Below are 13,743 nucleotides of genomic sequence, written 5' to 3'. Positions count from 1 at the left end.
ACGTTAAAGGAATATTCCATTTTATCATTCCGTAAACATTATGGGAACGCTTTGAATGTTCTCTGGAAATTCTAAAACAAGTAGCAACATTTATGAACGTTCGATCAATGTTAGATGAACGTCCAATTTAAACGTTTAAAAAAAAAATGATTCCATGAACGATGTATAAATAATGTTTTCGTTCTAACATTTTGAGAACATTATTAAAGACCAAATAACTTTGAAAAAACATTCTAATAACGTTACTTGAAAAAAAAAACGTTTGTTAATAATGTTGAGAGAACCTTTCCAGAACATTAGCCAAAAAGAACGTTCCTTGTTAGATGGGGAGCTTTTTGACAACTTTCCAGTGTGACAACTAACCCCGGTTCAAATTGTGAAACAGTTTTTTCCCCTCCATTAGATGGCGCTATAATGTCTTGCACATTTCAACAACTAAACCCAAAGTAGGTAATAGCTACTTTATTATCTTAAAACATATAGATTACAATTCACGCAGAATATAATTTAATGTCCAGTCAGTATTAGACATAACTGAGCATGCATGAGATTCTAAACATGACACACATTGTTAATGAGCAATTATGTATTAATACTAAAACAATACTGTACGTGATTAGGACCACTAGATCTACTAAACTTGTTTGTTCGTTGTTTATGATGAAGATGATAATGTATCATCTGTGCTGTCAGTGGACTCTGTGTCAGAAGACTCATCATCTGAGGACTCATCATCATCATCTTCAACGTCATCATCATCAGATGTGTCAGATTCATCAGATTCATCATCATCATCATCATCCGATTCCTCATCTGATTCTAGAATTAAAAATCATATCCAAATAAAGAAGGTGAATTCAACACACTTACATTTCAAGTCTTTGCTCACACATTATTAAAGTTACTCATTTGGAACATTGCTTCTAATTAATTAATGGCATTTAATTTTCATTAATGTCTGCAGCGCTTATGAAAACATTTTTGGTTAAAGCAATTTAGAAATACATATCACTATGTTCATTTAAAGACTAAAGAGGAAAATCATAGTAAAAAGCTTATGTTTTTGTCATAAGAATGTAAATTCTACAATTTAACAATTTAAGGGTCAAAGCAAAGTGAAACTACCATGTCAAAAATAAACTAATAGATAGATAGATAGATAGTTAGAAAAATACTAGATTATAATCTCACCTATCAGTAATTTTTCTTCAATGAGAGGCAGGAAGCTCTTGGCCTCTGAATTCTGAGGCTCATAAATTAAAACTGAATTTAAAGAATAATGAAAACATCAGTATTGTTTATATGAGAAATGGCAATTGTAAACAACACTAATTCACATGGCTACATACTCATCTGACAGAGTTTCTTCGCAAGCTGGTAATTCTTTGTCATCACAGCCTGTAGAAACTGGATTCATAGAAACAAAAACAGAACATTTGTTTAGTCAGTAGTCATTTTCAAACACATCAGGTACATGACGTGTCCTATATGCCTCACCTCTGCAAACAATTCTAGTGGCACATGTCCTTCAGCGCTCTCATTTCCATCCTCTTCACTCTGTGCCTCATGAGGATCCTGGTCATTTGCAGACAGCACTACTTGAGGGGCCTGGATATGTAGTTCATGCACACTTTCTGACTGGACAGCACATTCTCCTTGTTTTTCTAATGCTTAAATTGAAAAAGAAAATCCATTTTGGACACCATGGATATCACAAAATGCTTCAGATACTCTGAGACAAATAGATTGAACAATAATTGTGCTGAAAAGAACTAAAGGATGAAACAGATTCAGTACCTGTCATAATAGGGGGAACCTGTTTAGGTAGTTTATGTCCATGCGTGGTTACATTTCTGAAGGACGGAGCTTTAGAGGCATTACACCCTCTGCTGCTGAAAAAAAATGGGTGATAAAAGGTAAACTATTAGAGATCACTGGAGCGAATGAATGCCATCAGCTTCCCAGCTTTATGCATGTACGGCCCATAAACCACATCCCATGCATGACCCAAAGAGCATGCTGACCCGAATACAAAAAGCAACTGATATACTCAAATTAAAAATAAGACTGTTTCTTTATTCCTTTTAGTATTGTGCATCTATCCTAATTCTCTAGTATAGAAAACTTGTTGCTTTTAGTTATTATTTTGTGAAATGAAATGCTTTTGTTTTTACCTCTTGGAAGTGTGTACTTTGAGTGTGGTATCTGATGTCTCAGAGTTCAGGGAAGGATTGACCTCTGTCTTTATAGAAGGATCCTGACCCTCTGTCTTTTCACCAGGTTTTGCTTTCATTTGCCTATATATTACAAAACCAAAACCAAAGCAAAATGTTGTACATAAGCATTCTTATTTCAAGAATAAAAATGCTTATATACATTTTAAATAAGTTTAAAGAAATATTTTCCTTCCCCTCAGCCCATTCAAGATTTGGAGAAATGTAGCATTCCATCACTTGCTCACCAGTGGATCCTCTGCAGTGAATGGGTGCCGTCAGAATGAGAGCCCAAACAGCTGATAAAAACATCACAATAATCCACGAGTAACCCACACCACTCCAGTCCATCAATTAGCGTCTTCTGAAGTGAAACGATGCTTGTTTGTAAAAACACATTCATAATTAAGACGGTTTTAAATCATCACTTCTGGCCAAATTACGTGGAGTCCATAATCCACAACAATGTTTCCTCCAGTGAAAAAGTGCATCCCCTGCTGTCCTCTCATATCAAAATCCACTGTCATTTTATTTTAAACTGTTTTGGACTGTTTTTGCTTGTAAATCTGTGCATATTTCTCTCCTGATTCAGATGAAACAACTTTTTCACTGGAGAAAGCAGTATTATGGATAGAGGACAATGGTTTGAAGTTAAAAACATCTTGATGGATTTTTTTCTAACAAACCTGCATCTTTTGACTTCACAAGACATTAACTGATGGATTGGAGTGGTGTGGATTACTTGTGATGTTTTTATCAGTTGTTTGGACTCTCATTCTGACGGCACCCATTCACTGCAGGAGCCATTGCTGAGCAAGTGATGTATGCTAAATTTCAACAAATCTGTTCCAATGAAGAATCAAACTCATCTAAATCAAGGTCAGTACATTTTCAGCAAATTTTTATTTTGGGTCAACTATTCTTTAATTGTAAATATCCCAGTTCTTTTACATTGACCTGTTGACTGAGAGCTGCATGCAATTTTTGTTCATTAATCACTGTTATAAAATGTCTCTACTGCTTTTACCTTGTGGAACTCAGAGCTTTGAGTTCAATATTTGTTGTCTCAGAGTTTACAGAGGGTCCCTGTCCTTCTGTCTTTCCACTGAGTTTTGGTTTGTGTTGCCTACACAAAATCAAACAAAGCACCTAATGCATTTGATATGGACATGTTTTTTTTAAATCAGGTAAAGCGTATTGTATGTATCGAAAAGCATATTGAATTCAAAAGACCTGATAGATCTGAAAATCCAATAAAAATCTTCATTGTTCATAGGTCAGCATTCAAACAATACAGTATATAATCGCAGTGACCTAGAAACACATTTTTAAACCTACTTTGGTTTCCATTCCACTGATTCTTTTGCCACTGGATCTACAGAACAAAGCAGTTAATTTCATTAACCCTTTCAGAAGAAAAAAATAAGCCTTAAGGAAACCAAGACAGACCATTGTCATGTGCATGTAACTACGTGCATGTGTAAATGTATAGATATTAATTCCTGCAGACTAACGCCTAAATTATTTTACCTGCTGAGCTGCCAATCACTGGTTTTAAGGGTGCAACCTCCTTTAGCAGAAATAGAAAGAATACAAAATCTGAACAAGACTTAAGTCAAAACAATGCTTTAAAATGACACATATGCTACTGAAATAGCACAATGATCAACATCAGATACAATTGTTTCTAATATGAAAGAAAACACGATTTCAGTATCGAAATGGAACATGAACAATCTCCAAATGTAGATTGTCCTGCCACTGACCTTTTCATTGACTTTGGATGAGACTTCTGAGGGCCTTCCAACACACTGTAAACTTATAATCAATAATAAACACACTTTAACATCTTTTTATGTTAAAGAATTGGTAAAGCCATTATATAAAGTTAAATAAAGTGTGTTTCTACTAATAAAAATCATAAAAATGTTTAAAATACAATTGAGTGTTCATGCTGAGTTAATGAATAAATATGCCAGGGCCCTGATGTTATTTTAACATATAAGTTAGCTAACAGTCCCAGTTAGATCAGTGTCGATGTACACAGTACTGTAACTCAAGAGTCTGTTGAATTTTTAAAGCGTCGATCACTATCAGTCACATTCTACTGCGATATTTACAGCGAACAAAAGTAGAAAAATAGGTATAAACTGTGAAAAATCACGTAGAAAATGGAAGTCATGTAATTGGCTAATAACTTAACGTTAAAGTGCCATATATGAGCGCTCTTACCTGTTCATCTGTGCGACGTGTCTAACTTTATTCTTTATAAAGATCTATCGACTGTATTTGAGAGCTAAAGGGGTAATATTTTTTTTTACTACTGTCTGCCATAAAATTTCAAACCTACAGTAACACTTTTCTGAAGTTTCTTTCGACTTTCTAAGCCTCGTCGCAGTTTGAGAGCACTGGAAGGTTGCAGCGGAAAAAGCGTCCTGTTTCCATAGCAACCGGCGGCGTCACCTCTAAATAATCCGCGCGCAACATGCTCCTGACGGAACCAACGTCTTGCGTAACACTTGATACATTCAACACTGGCCCCAGACTCCCAAACAAAATACAAACACAATATATTTGTATTACACAATATATTACAGCATAAAATTACTGTATTAATAATAATGATATACAGTAAACACAATACTCTTCTAAATAATAAACAGTGCACAATATAGGCCTCTTCTTTGGTCCATGAGTATTTTAACTTTCAAGTTATCAAAAAAAAAAAAAAAAAAAACCCGACTAAAATTGTGCATTTGTTTTTGGTGTGGTTAAAAAAAAAACACAGTAAAAAAAATAGTATACACTTGATATAGCCTCCATGTCTTTTTGAAAACGAAGGTAAATGCCAATTAACGTTTTTGCTTAAGTTAACATCTTGCGTATGGTAAACTTTATTATTTTAATTTTTTTTCATGGTCAAAAAAATTCTATATAGACACTTACCTTAAAGTCCTGACGATAAAACGCTTTTGAACATTTCTCAGACAGAATTAAAGGAAGAAAGACTTGGCCTAACCCATATCTTTTAAGCATGTTGTCACTTAAGATGTCTCAATGACATCAAACAGCTGGTTTTTCTGTTATATTTAAACCAGTTATGAAAACAAATCGATGGAACAGCAAACACACAAAAAGGCAAAACTATTGTTTTGTCCAACAAATATTGTAATTAATAAAATGTATATACGCATGTATAACATTTACAAACAAATGTGACAACTTGCCCCAAATTAAAGATTTGACTTGAATTAAAAACACACCCCAACATTTTATAGGCCTATTTACTGAGATGGCCCGCAAAAAGTGCTCACAAAATACGATCTAAGACTTCTGTTCAAGAGTTTTGTTGACGTGATCCAGCACGGGGAACAGCGGTCTGTTCTTGCGCATCAGGTGCGTCTTCAGGTGTTTGGCCAGGTGGTCGCTGCGCGTGAAGCGTTTGGCGCAGTCTGGACAGGTGAAGCGCTTCTCGCCGGTGTGCGTGCGCAGGTGCCTCTGGAGCTCGTCTGAGCGCGTGAAGCTCTTCCCGCAGAACATCCAGCTGCAGACGAACGGCCGCTCACCTGCGTGCCACCTCAGGTGCGCCTTCAGGTGCGACGTCTTGCCGTACACCTTCCCGCAGCCCGGCAGGTGGCACACGTGCTGCTTTCTCTTCCCCGACGCGTCGCTGCTCTTTTGGCAGTTGGGGCACATGCACCTCCGGCATCTGCGAGACTTGGAGTGCAACAGGGTGGCGATTTGTGTCTGGTACTGGCCGAGCTCAGGGTGACCCAGAACCCACCCGCGGGGGATCTCAAATTGATGTGTTGAGGAGTGATTGGCAGTCCACCATTGGTCCAAAAGTCCAGTGTGCGTGGGCACGTAAGACGTGGGAAGAGTAGCGCATGCTGACGCACAAGGCAACATCTTCAGGGGTGAGAAGTCATAGTGCTCCGCCGGGGGTGTCAGTGGCAACTCGTGGTGTGGATTTAATGGGGTCTGGAGGTGCTGTGAGAAAGTTGCATCACTTCTCCAGGGATGGAAGAGCTTTGGTGGGGAGCCTTCATATGAGATGTGCTGGTGGTGCTCCATGGATCTGGATGCATGGGAATGGCAGATGCGATTACAGGTGTCTTCCAGCAACATCAAGGGGGATCCTTTGATGGATTCTGGGGTGGAATTTGGCGTCCGATCCTGCGAAATGAAATATCAATGTTGGTACTCTAATCCAATTCTTTATTCTAGCACTTAGCCTATTTAAGGCAATTATTAAGCGTGAGAACCACTGCTCTGAATCACACTGGCAGCATGCTTTGTGCAAATGAATGCTGAAAGTTATTGCTTAAAATAATGAATCACCCCTAAATCAACATGCATGCTTTAAATCCATCAAAACGATAATTTTAACACAGTTCACCTCGGAGAATGCTCTTTACGCACCTGAAGGAAAGCTTGCAGTGGGTCATTGCGCATTATGGCTCTCGCAGTTAAGCCACGCAAACGAAGCCTTGTCGAGCCAGAATCCTTATAGTTCCCAAAATTGCGCACCTCAAACAACTCGCGGGAGAATCCTGGAGCAAAGTGAACACACTGGCAACATTTCATCGAGTTTGATCAGAACTCCAGCCAGTCAGAATGAAGAGTTTTCCCTTTGAAGTTTACCGCTGCCCAATCATCAAAGAATAACGGAAGAGCTCAAATCCTTTGAATGTTTGCTGCTTTGGATAATAAAAGAATTGATTATTTGGAGGGTGAGATGATGAAGGAGGTGCAATTTATGAATTAATTAATCTGGATTAGTTGAATGGATCAAAGAAAATAAAAAATGTAGAGTATATGTCACTGAAGAACACACAGTAATTGTGACTTATGTCTATGAGGCGGGATAGAATTATTTTCTTTGGGTAATGCATGTTAGTTGGATAATGTAGCAAAATATGAAAAGTTGCAACTTTTAATTAAATAACTAGAGGTTCAGTTTTGCCTTGTCAAACATATAAAACAGAAATAAATAAACACACACACATGTAAGAATATATATAGCCTACTAGGACTGCTTACCAATGAAAGTTTTTTTAGTTCCATTTTAGAGAAAGAAAACAAAGTAATGTGTGCAAGTTTATAAAATTGTGTGGACGCCCCTCAGAGCAGAATATATGTAACTTGATTATTACCATTTCTGTTTTATTGCCATTTTGTAAGTTTAAAAGTTAATCTTTGTTTAACCAAGTTTAACCAAAATAAAACAAAAAAACAACAGCAGTACAATATAAGTTCAAAGGAATGCAGGATCAGCTTACTCTCTGAAATGTATCATAGCAACAATTTTTCTGGAATATACTTACAATTAACTGAATTTCTCTTTTGGATGGAATTTAGCAATGTTTTAAATATGTATTTGCCCTATATTTCATTATGGAGACATATGTTTTTGAATAATAGATTAATCACAGATTCCAAATGAATAAGATTGCATAGGATTAAAAAAAGAAACCTTTATTATTTTAATAATATTTTGACAACAAATTTCAAAACAGGATTAATAAAGAACTGTTTTATGTTTCTGTATTTTTGAGAAATTATACATATGCAGAGATATAATGATAAATCACATTGCACACAAAACTTGAAAACTTTAATATATTTGAATAGATTATTATTATTATTTTTTTCACCAACCATTTTTGTGAAAGTTTAAATTTAACATTTTAAAAGATTTTACAGTTGAATAATACTACAACAATTTAAAAAGAACAGCATGGAAACTCGCTGGTCCATTCACGATGACGCAGTGAGAGTAAAGGACATGGTTAAGAGGCAGCGTGTGGGAGGCTGGGCTATTGAATACCTCTTGAAGCGCTTACAAGGGTGTCTAGAAGTAGAGCAACATCTGTGACTTTCCACAACAAAGCAGAACTCTGTTCCTTCACGGCACGCAGCTTTGAAGTCTCTTGAAGACAGAAAGCAGCCATTGTTCTCTCAGGCCTACATGAAGGCCCTCCAACTTGGGTCTCTTTAATTTAAAAGTTTCCCCCAGTAACGCGATAGTTCTCTCCTGTTTCCCTTGGTGAACCTTTGAGGTGAAGCCTGGTTTTGTGTTTAAAAGCCAGAGTTCTGGCGAGTACTTTAGCCCTGGGTCATGAACTGTGGGCCGTTTGAAGCGGTTTAGGTGTGTGTGGTATACGGTCCTGCTTAAGAGCGCATAAGCTGATGAATGCAGTCATCATATAATTACTCAGGAGTTACTGATAATAAATGGGTATTTTAACAAGGTGCTGCCCCAGTGACAGCCTTTGTACCTTTTTTTTTTCTTTTTCTGAGACTTTTGTCACTTTGTTTAAACCCAGTTAACCTCAGATTTCTCATCAAATCTTTTGAAGACTAAATGTTTTGAGCTGCAACCCATGTTATTTATACAGCTGTATATTTGTAATGTATCACAACATTTGAGCCTATTTCATCTAAGGGTCTATTTCATTTAAGGAACGTTAAAAGAAACCTCTGAGACCTTCTTACCTTTTACAAGATGCTTCAATAAGAGCTCCACTGAGACTCCTGAAAGAGCAACCAAAATGTCCAATACAAAATATCCTCTGGGAAATTATACTGTAATTGAAAATAGACTTCTTATACTTCTCTTTTTCACACTCTTGTTTACATTTGATCTATCATTTGGCAGATACTTTATGTATGCATGCATAAATAAATATTAGGGCTGTTTGTCAATAGATTAAAATAAATAATTAATCATTGCAGAAAGAAAACAAAATCATGAGTAAAGTGTGACTCCAAGTGCTCAAAATGTACTTTGAAACTATTGCTAGTTAATTTCACAAATAATTACAAATAAATATTATTACAAGTAAATTACAAGTAACACATTTAATTAAACATGATTTTAAGTAGAAAGATTGAAATAGTATTTTCTTGTAAAATGTACTACAATAAGCTTTATAATTAAAATAATTTTTCACATTTTTTACAGTTCACTTTTTTTTCACTGAAGTGCCTATCTCTAAAATCAGAACAAACTTAATGTAAACATGCATGCATTAAATAAATAAATAAATATTTTAGGACTGCTTGTCAGTATTAAAATAGCTCATTGTAATTAATCATGTTTTTTTTCTGTTCTTTTATAGAGCATGTGTAAGATGTGTTCACATGTTTTTGTTTAAGTTTGAGCCTCTGAAATCTGAATCTTTAACCTAATCAGAGCTAAATTCCAACAAATATTCAACTGTGTGCTGCATTTTTTTAGTCGATCTGAATATGTACACGGGGGGGAAACGATCCCTCCTGTTTTTACGTGTATGATAAAGACTTTAAAACAAAATTTCACATGTAGGCCAGAGGGATGCTTCGGGTTATTGAAGGGCTGGGTTCCACAACATGTCTTCTCAGCAAAAAGCAGTTCTTTATTGCTAATGTTGGAATTCACTGCATGACAATTAAAAAAGCATGTTATCGGGTCAGAAGAGCCTGGGGAGGAAGATGCCTGTTAATAGAATCAGAACGCTTTCAACATGCACTCCAAGGTGTGAGAGTGACCCATTTACATCAGACCTTTCCTTTGAGGGACACCGAACACGAAAGATGGAACGAGAGAGAGAGAGAGGAATGATAACATTGAGTCTAGTCTGTAATTATTCCTGTGGTAATGGTTATTAGAGCAGATCGGAGACGGACCAATCAGAAGAGTTCTGGGCCAATTAGCTTCATCTTTATGAGTGGCATTTATAATATTTGCAGTATTGCCTCAGAGTGCTTTACATTTACCAACATCATGACATTTTTTGAATTGTTGATATTTACATATATACATGATATTTACGTATATTCTAGGTCCTGCGACTCATCAGCTTTTTAGCATTTCAAGTATTTTTCTTTGACTAGTTCATTTTTAAATGGTCCTGCTGTGTGGAAAAAGTAAAGTACAACAGTCTAAACTTGCTTCTAAAGCTGCATTAAACGAGTGCCACAACGCTGGCTTGAAGAACTACAATAAATCCAGTTTAATGATGAAACAACGGATTTTCTCTCCAAAAATCAGCATTAAGAGAGTGATAAAGGACTGTAGGCTGCCATTAGAGACGGCGTGTGAATGAGGCAGTTCAGTAATTGACAGGAGACGGAGCTGCTCGGCTAATGATGTCTGAACCTGATTTGATGAGCACATTTCCATTTCCCCAGAAAGCACATCAAAGTCACAATCAATGTTAATTACAGTACCAGCCATGGCCTTGAACAAAGTTGCAATGCTGCGTTTCTGAATGCCTTCACTGAGATGATATTCTGATGCAAATACCTGCAGCAGAAAAGATGGTGGAAGAGCTGATATCTGTGTCTAGGCAAAATCTGGATCAATGAGGGACTGGACTGTTGTTTTTGGCATTTTTGAGATATTATACACATTATAAAGCAGTAGATTTAGATTTCAGAAGATTGTTTTTTGTTAGTGTTTTTTAAAGAAGTCTCTTATGTTCACCAATGCTGCATTTATTTGGTCAAACATGCAGTAAAAACAACAATATTGTGAAATATTATTAAAATAGCTGTTTTTTAAGCAAATATGTTAAAATGTAATTTATTGCTGTGATCAAAGCTGAATTTTCAGCATCATTACTCCAGTCTTCAGTGTCACATGATCCTTCAGAAATCATTCTAATATGCTGATTATTTCTTATTACTATCAATTTTATCAATGTAAAAAGTTGTGCTGCTGCTAAAAATGTAAAAGTCTACTTTTGATCAATTTAATGCATTCTTGCTGAATAAAGTAATTCCTTAAATCTCACTAAACCACAAAACTTTAAATTATAAATCAATTAGTCTAATATACATTGCACACTTGAAAGCTTTTTGTGAAAACTGCAGCCTTTAATCAGATTTATCAGGGTTCACATGTTCTGTCAGTTTGATTATTTTCAGATCTGCATGTAAAAACAAAACAAACTGTGGGTGAGTATTACACATTGGTCATGCAGTCTAAGTGGGACAAACTTTCCTATGCAAGACCAGTAAAGAGTCATTTAGCAGACACCTATCCAAAGCAACTGACAGTTACAGAAATGAATAGACATTATTAATGAGAATTCAAATCTTTCTTTAAAAGTTGCAGTTCATTTCTTTGAAATGAAATCAGTCCATTCGTGCACAGCAGGACTAATCCGTCACTTTTTAACATTTAAGGCATCTTGGATAAAATTTTGTCAGCTGGTTTAAACATATTTGCTTGAAGATTTACTTCAACTGCTGCATTCAGACGCTGATAAAACTTGTGGAACAGCATCTGCACTTCCTGTCAAAGAGAGACGCTTATGGCTACAGAACCGAGGAAAACCACAGAGAATATCCCTCCTATCTCACAGACAGGTGAGGGACATTCAGAGGAACGGTGTGTGTTAGCAGCAGATTACCTGTGAGCAAATCTGACAGCGTTTGACGATAAGCACTCGGGCATTGGATCCTGTTAACACGTCTCTATGATGCTAAGAAGATTTCCCAAAATGACAAAGACTGAGGTGCCTTTCATGTCGTTTTAAGTTGGTCTCTAAGATCTGTTTCCCTGAGCTAGATATTTAGTCGCCATCTCTGGTCAAATAGCCTTAAAGTTGTCCAAAAACTGAATTGTAAGTAGAACGCTGGATGATTGGGAGCTAGCATTAAAACCCAGGACTTCAGCTTTACAGATTAATAACATTCATGCAAACTCAACAAGAAGGACAGACTGTCTTCTGCTGTCTGCTGTCCAAATCATTCAATCTGCCACTCAGGTTAGTAGCATTTAGTAACTGATGCTACAGGCAGAAAATGATTTTCATTTGATTACCTAAAATGTTGCATTCTTTAAAATTTAAAAATTATTTGAACCCTTTACAGCAGGTGGAAGTCTGACACACACACACACACACACACACACACAATAAAAAAAAAAAAAAAAAACACACACACAAATTGACTGCCTTTGTCAAATTTAAACATGTTAACCAAATTATTACAACATTTATAGGAAATATAAAGTAAAAAAAAAAAAATGTTATTAATAACAACCAACATTTGGTCCCAAACTAGTTAAGTGCTATGTTCATTTAAGCTAAATTTAATTTAATAAAGCTCATGTTTTAAACAGTTTTACAAGACAATTGCACATTTAACCAAATTCTTGTAAGAATATTTTTTTTTATTGTATACATTAGATCTACTTAAATTTGATAATAATTCTATGTTTACTGCTAGAAAATTGCAGCATCATGCAATATCTGTTTTCAAAGCAAGTGTGACAACCATAACTTGATACACACCCATGAATGTATGTTAAGGCACCAGCAATCGGCTGTTCTTGAAGGCAGCATAACAACTCATGGAAAAGCATTCCCAGAATGCACTGTGAAAATATGGTGGACAAAGGGAGTAAAATGTTGATTATAAATATACAACATTAAACATTGGTTTAATTAATAGGTAAAATGTATTGATGAAACCAGTCAAATCTAATGAAAATGGACATTTTACCCAATAATTGAGAGACTATGTATTTTAGAGTATTGCTGCATTAACTTAAAAACTAGTAATGCCAGAGACAGTATAAGAGGAAGGACATAAACCACTTAGGAAAACGAATGAGATCATTTGTTTCACTCAATATAATGACAGTAGAAATGGAATCCCGCCTTTCAGTTAAAAGAATCAATCAGCTTTTGATAGAGGCATTCATCTGTTTACTCTAGAACACTTGCACATTAGTTTGGCCAGTCTGAAAAAATTAGCATGATTTGAGCTAAAGAAGATACATTTTGATACTATTGCTACAGTGAAAACGACTCACTTTTCTCACAAAATGTCACATTTACCATCTGGAAGCATGGGTAATATTTTTAATAGGTCTACACAAAAATCTAAATTTACTGATGACTGAACTGAACATGTCAGGTGTCTCCCTTCACAGCTTCTGCACTCAGTCAAACTCACTCAGCCCAGAAACAACCCTTATGGAAAAAAACAAAAAAATCATGAAAGTGCAGTTCCAGCATCCATGATGCCTTTAAATAAACCACTTCAGCTGATAGACTAAAATATGATTTTTGCATGTTTCTAAACGAACTGCCTTTTGAATTAAATATCAATCAGCACAACAACAGCTGTCTGACCCTCATCAAACATCTTGTGCTCTCATCCAGAAACAACATTAAGCAGAAAAGTTCTGGAGAAACAAATCACTCCACGTAATGATTTATAATTCATTGTGATCTCAAAACATCTTCCACTGGTTTAACAGCATGCACCAAACTAGCTCAAAAATGAGCCCATATGCAAAAGCATATTAAGACCTTCAAAGAGGGATTTGTTCTTTGAAATAATTTCGAGTTTCATTCTTATCATACTTATGTGTATATTATGTGTATAATGTACACTGAGGTCCAAAATGTAAACAAAATATTTAACATAATAATCGCAATATTTACGTTTTTATTTATTTATGTATTATTTAAACTTGAAAATGGAAGGCCATATCTGCTACATATGAGGGGGAAAAAATGCTTAGGAA

General features: G+C 35.8%; 2 protein-coding genes across 3 annotated transcripts; both read right to left on the bottom strand.

Annotated features, from left to right (window-relative positions):
* Positions 1–461: 461 nt before the first annotated feature.
* On the bottom strand, positions 462–4,661 carry erich2 (glutamate-rich 2). 2 transcript variants are annotated; one of them, XM_058779465.1, is made up of 11 exons: positions 4,446–4,661; positions 3,980–4,031; positions 3,744–3,783; positions 3,552–3,588; positions 3,241–3,339; positions 2,175–2,297; positions 1,798–1,892; positions 1,498–1,670; positions 1,350–1,407; positions 1,192–1,263; positions 462–819 (listed from the first exon to the last, which is right to left on the bottom strand). In XM_058779465.1, the coding sequence occupies exons 1-11, from the start codon at positions 4,451–4,453 to the stop codon at positions 656–658; spliced, it is 921 nt and encodes a 306-aa protein (XP_058635448.1). In that variant the 5' UTR covers positions 4,454–4,661; the 3' UTR covers positions 462–655. The 2 variants fall into 2 exon arrangements, with proteins under 2 accessions (XP_058635448.1, XP_058635449.1); XM_058779466.1 differs by having other exon boundaries at positions 1,798–1,889.
* Positions 4,662–5,010: 349 nt separating this feature from the next.
* On the bottom strand, positions 5,011–7,576 carry LOC131542714 (transcription factor Sp5). The gene is made up of 3 exons (XM_058779631.1): positions 7,541–7,576; positions 6,636–6,910; positions 5,011–6,389 (listed from the first exon to the last, which is right to left on the bottom strand). The coding sequence occupies exons 2-3, from the start codon at positions 6,798–6,800 to the stop codon at positions 5,538–5,540; spliced, it is 1,017 nt and encodes a 338-aa protein (XP_058635614.1). The 5' UTR covers positions 6,801–6,910; positions 7,541–7,576; the 3' UTR covers positions 5,011–5,537.
* Between the last annotated feature and the right edge of the window lie 6,167 nt (positions 7,577–13,743).

The sequence above is a fragment of the Onychostoma macrolepis genome, chromosome 06, assembly GCF_012432095.1.
Source record: "Onychostoma macrolepis isolate SWU-2019 chromosome 06, ASM1243209v1, whole genome shotgun sequence".
NCBI classification, from domain to species: Eukaryota; Metazoa; Chordata; class Actinopteri; order Cypriniformes; family Cyprinidae; genus Onychostoma; species Onychostoma macrolepis.
This window is presented reverse-complemented; position numbering and strand designations above follow the sequence as displayed.

What these genes read in the sequence shown, in the direction of transcription:
- LOC131542714 (XM_058779631.1), bottom strand. Translation starts at nt 6,800, where the DNA reads ATGAAATGTTGCCAGTGTGTTCACTTTGCTCCAGGATTCTCCCGCGAG. An exon ending in CACTGCAAGCTTTCCTTCAG is followed by an intron (nt 6,390 to 6,635) that starts GTGCGTAAAGAG and finishes TTCATTTCGCAG; the next exon opens with GATCGGACGCCAAATTCCAC.
- erich2 (XM_058779465.1), bottom strand. An exon ending in CACTAGAATTGTTTGCAGAG is followed by an intron (nt 1,408 to 1,497) that starts GTGAGGCATATA and finishes CTATGAATCCAG; the next exon opens with TTTCTACAGGCTGTGATGAC. An exon ending in TGAAGAAAAATTACTGATAG is followed by an intron (nt 820 to 1,191) that starts GTGAGATTATAA and finishes TTTTAATTCTAG; the next exon opens with AATCAGATGAGGAATCGGAT.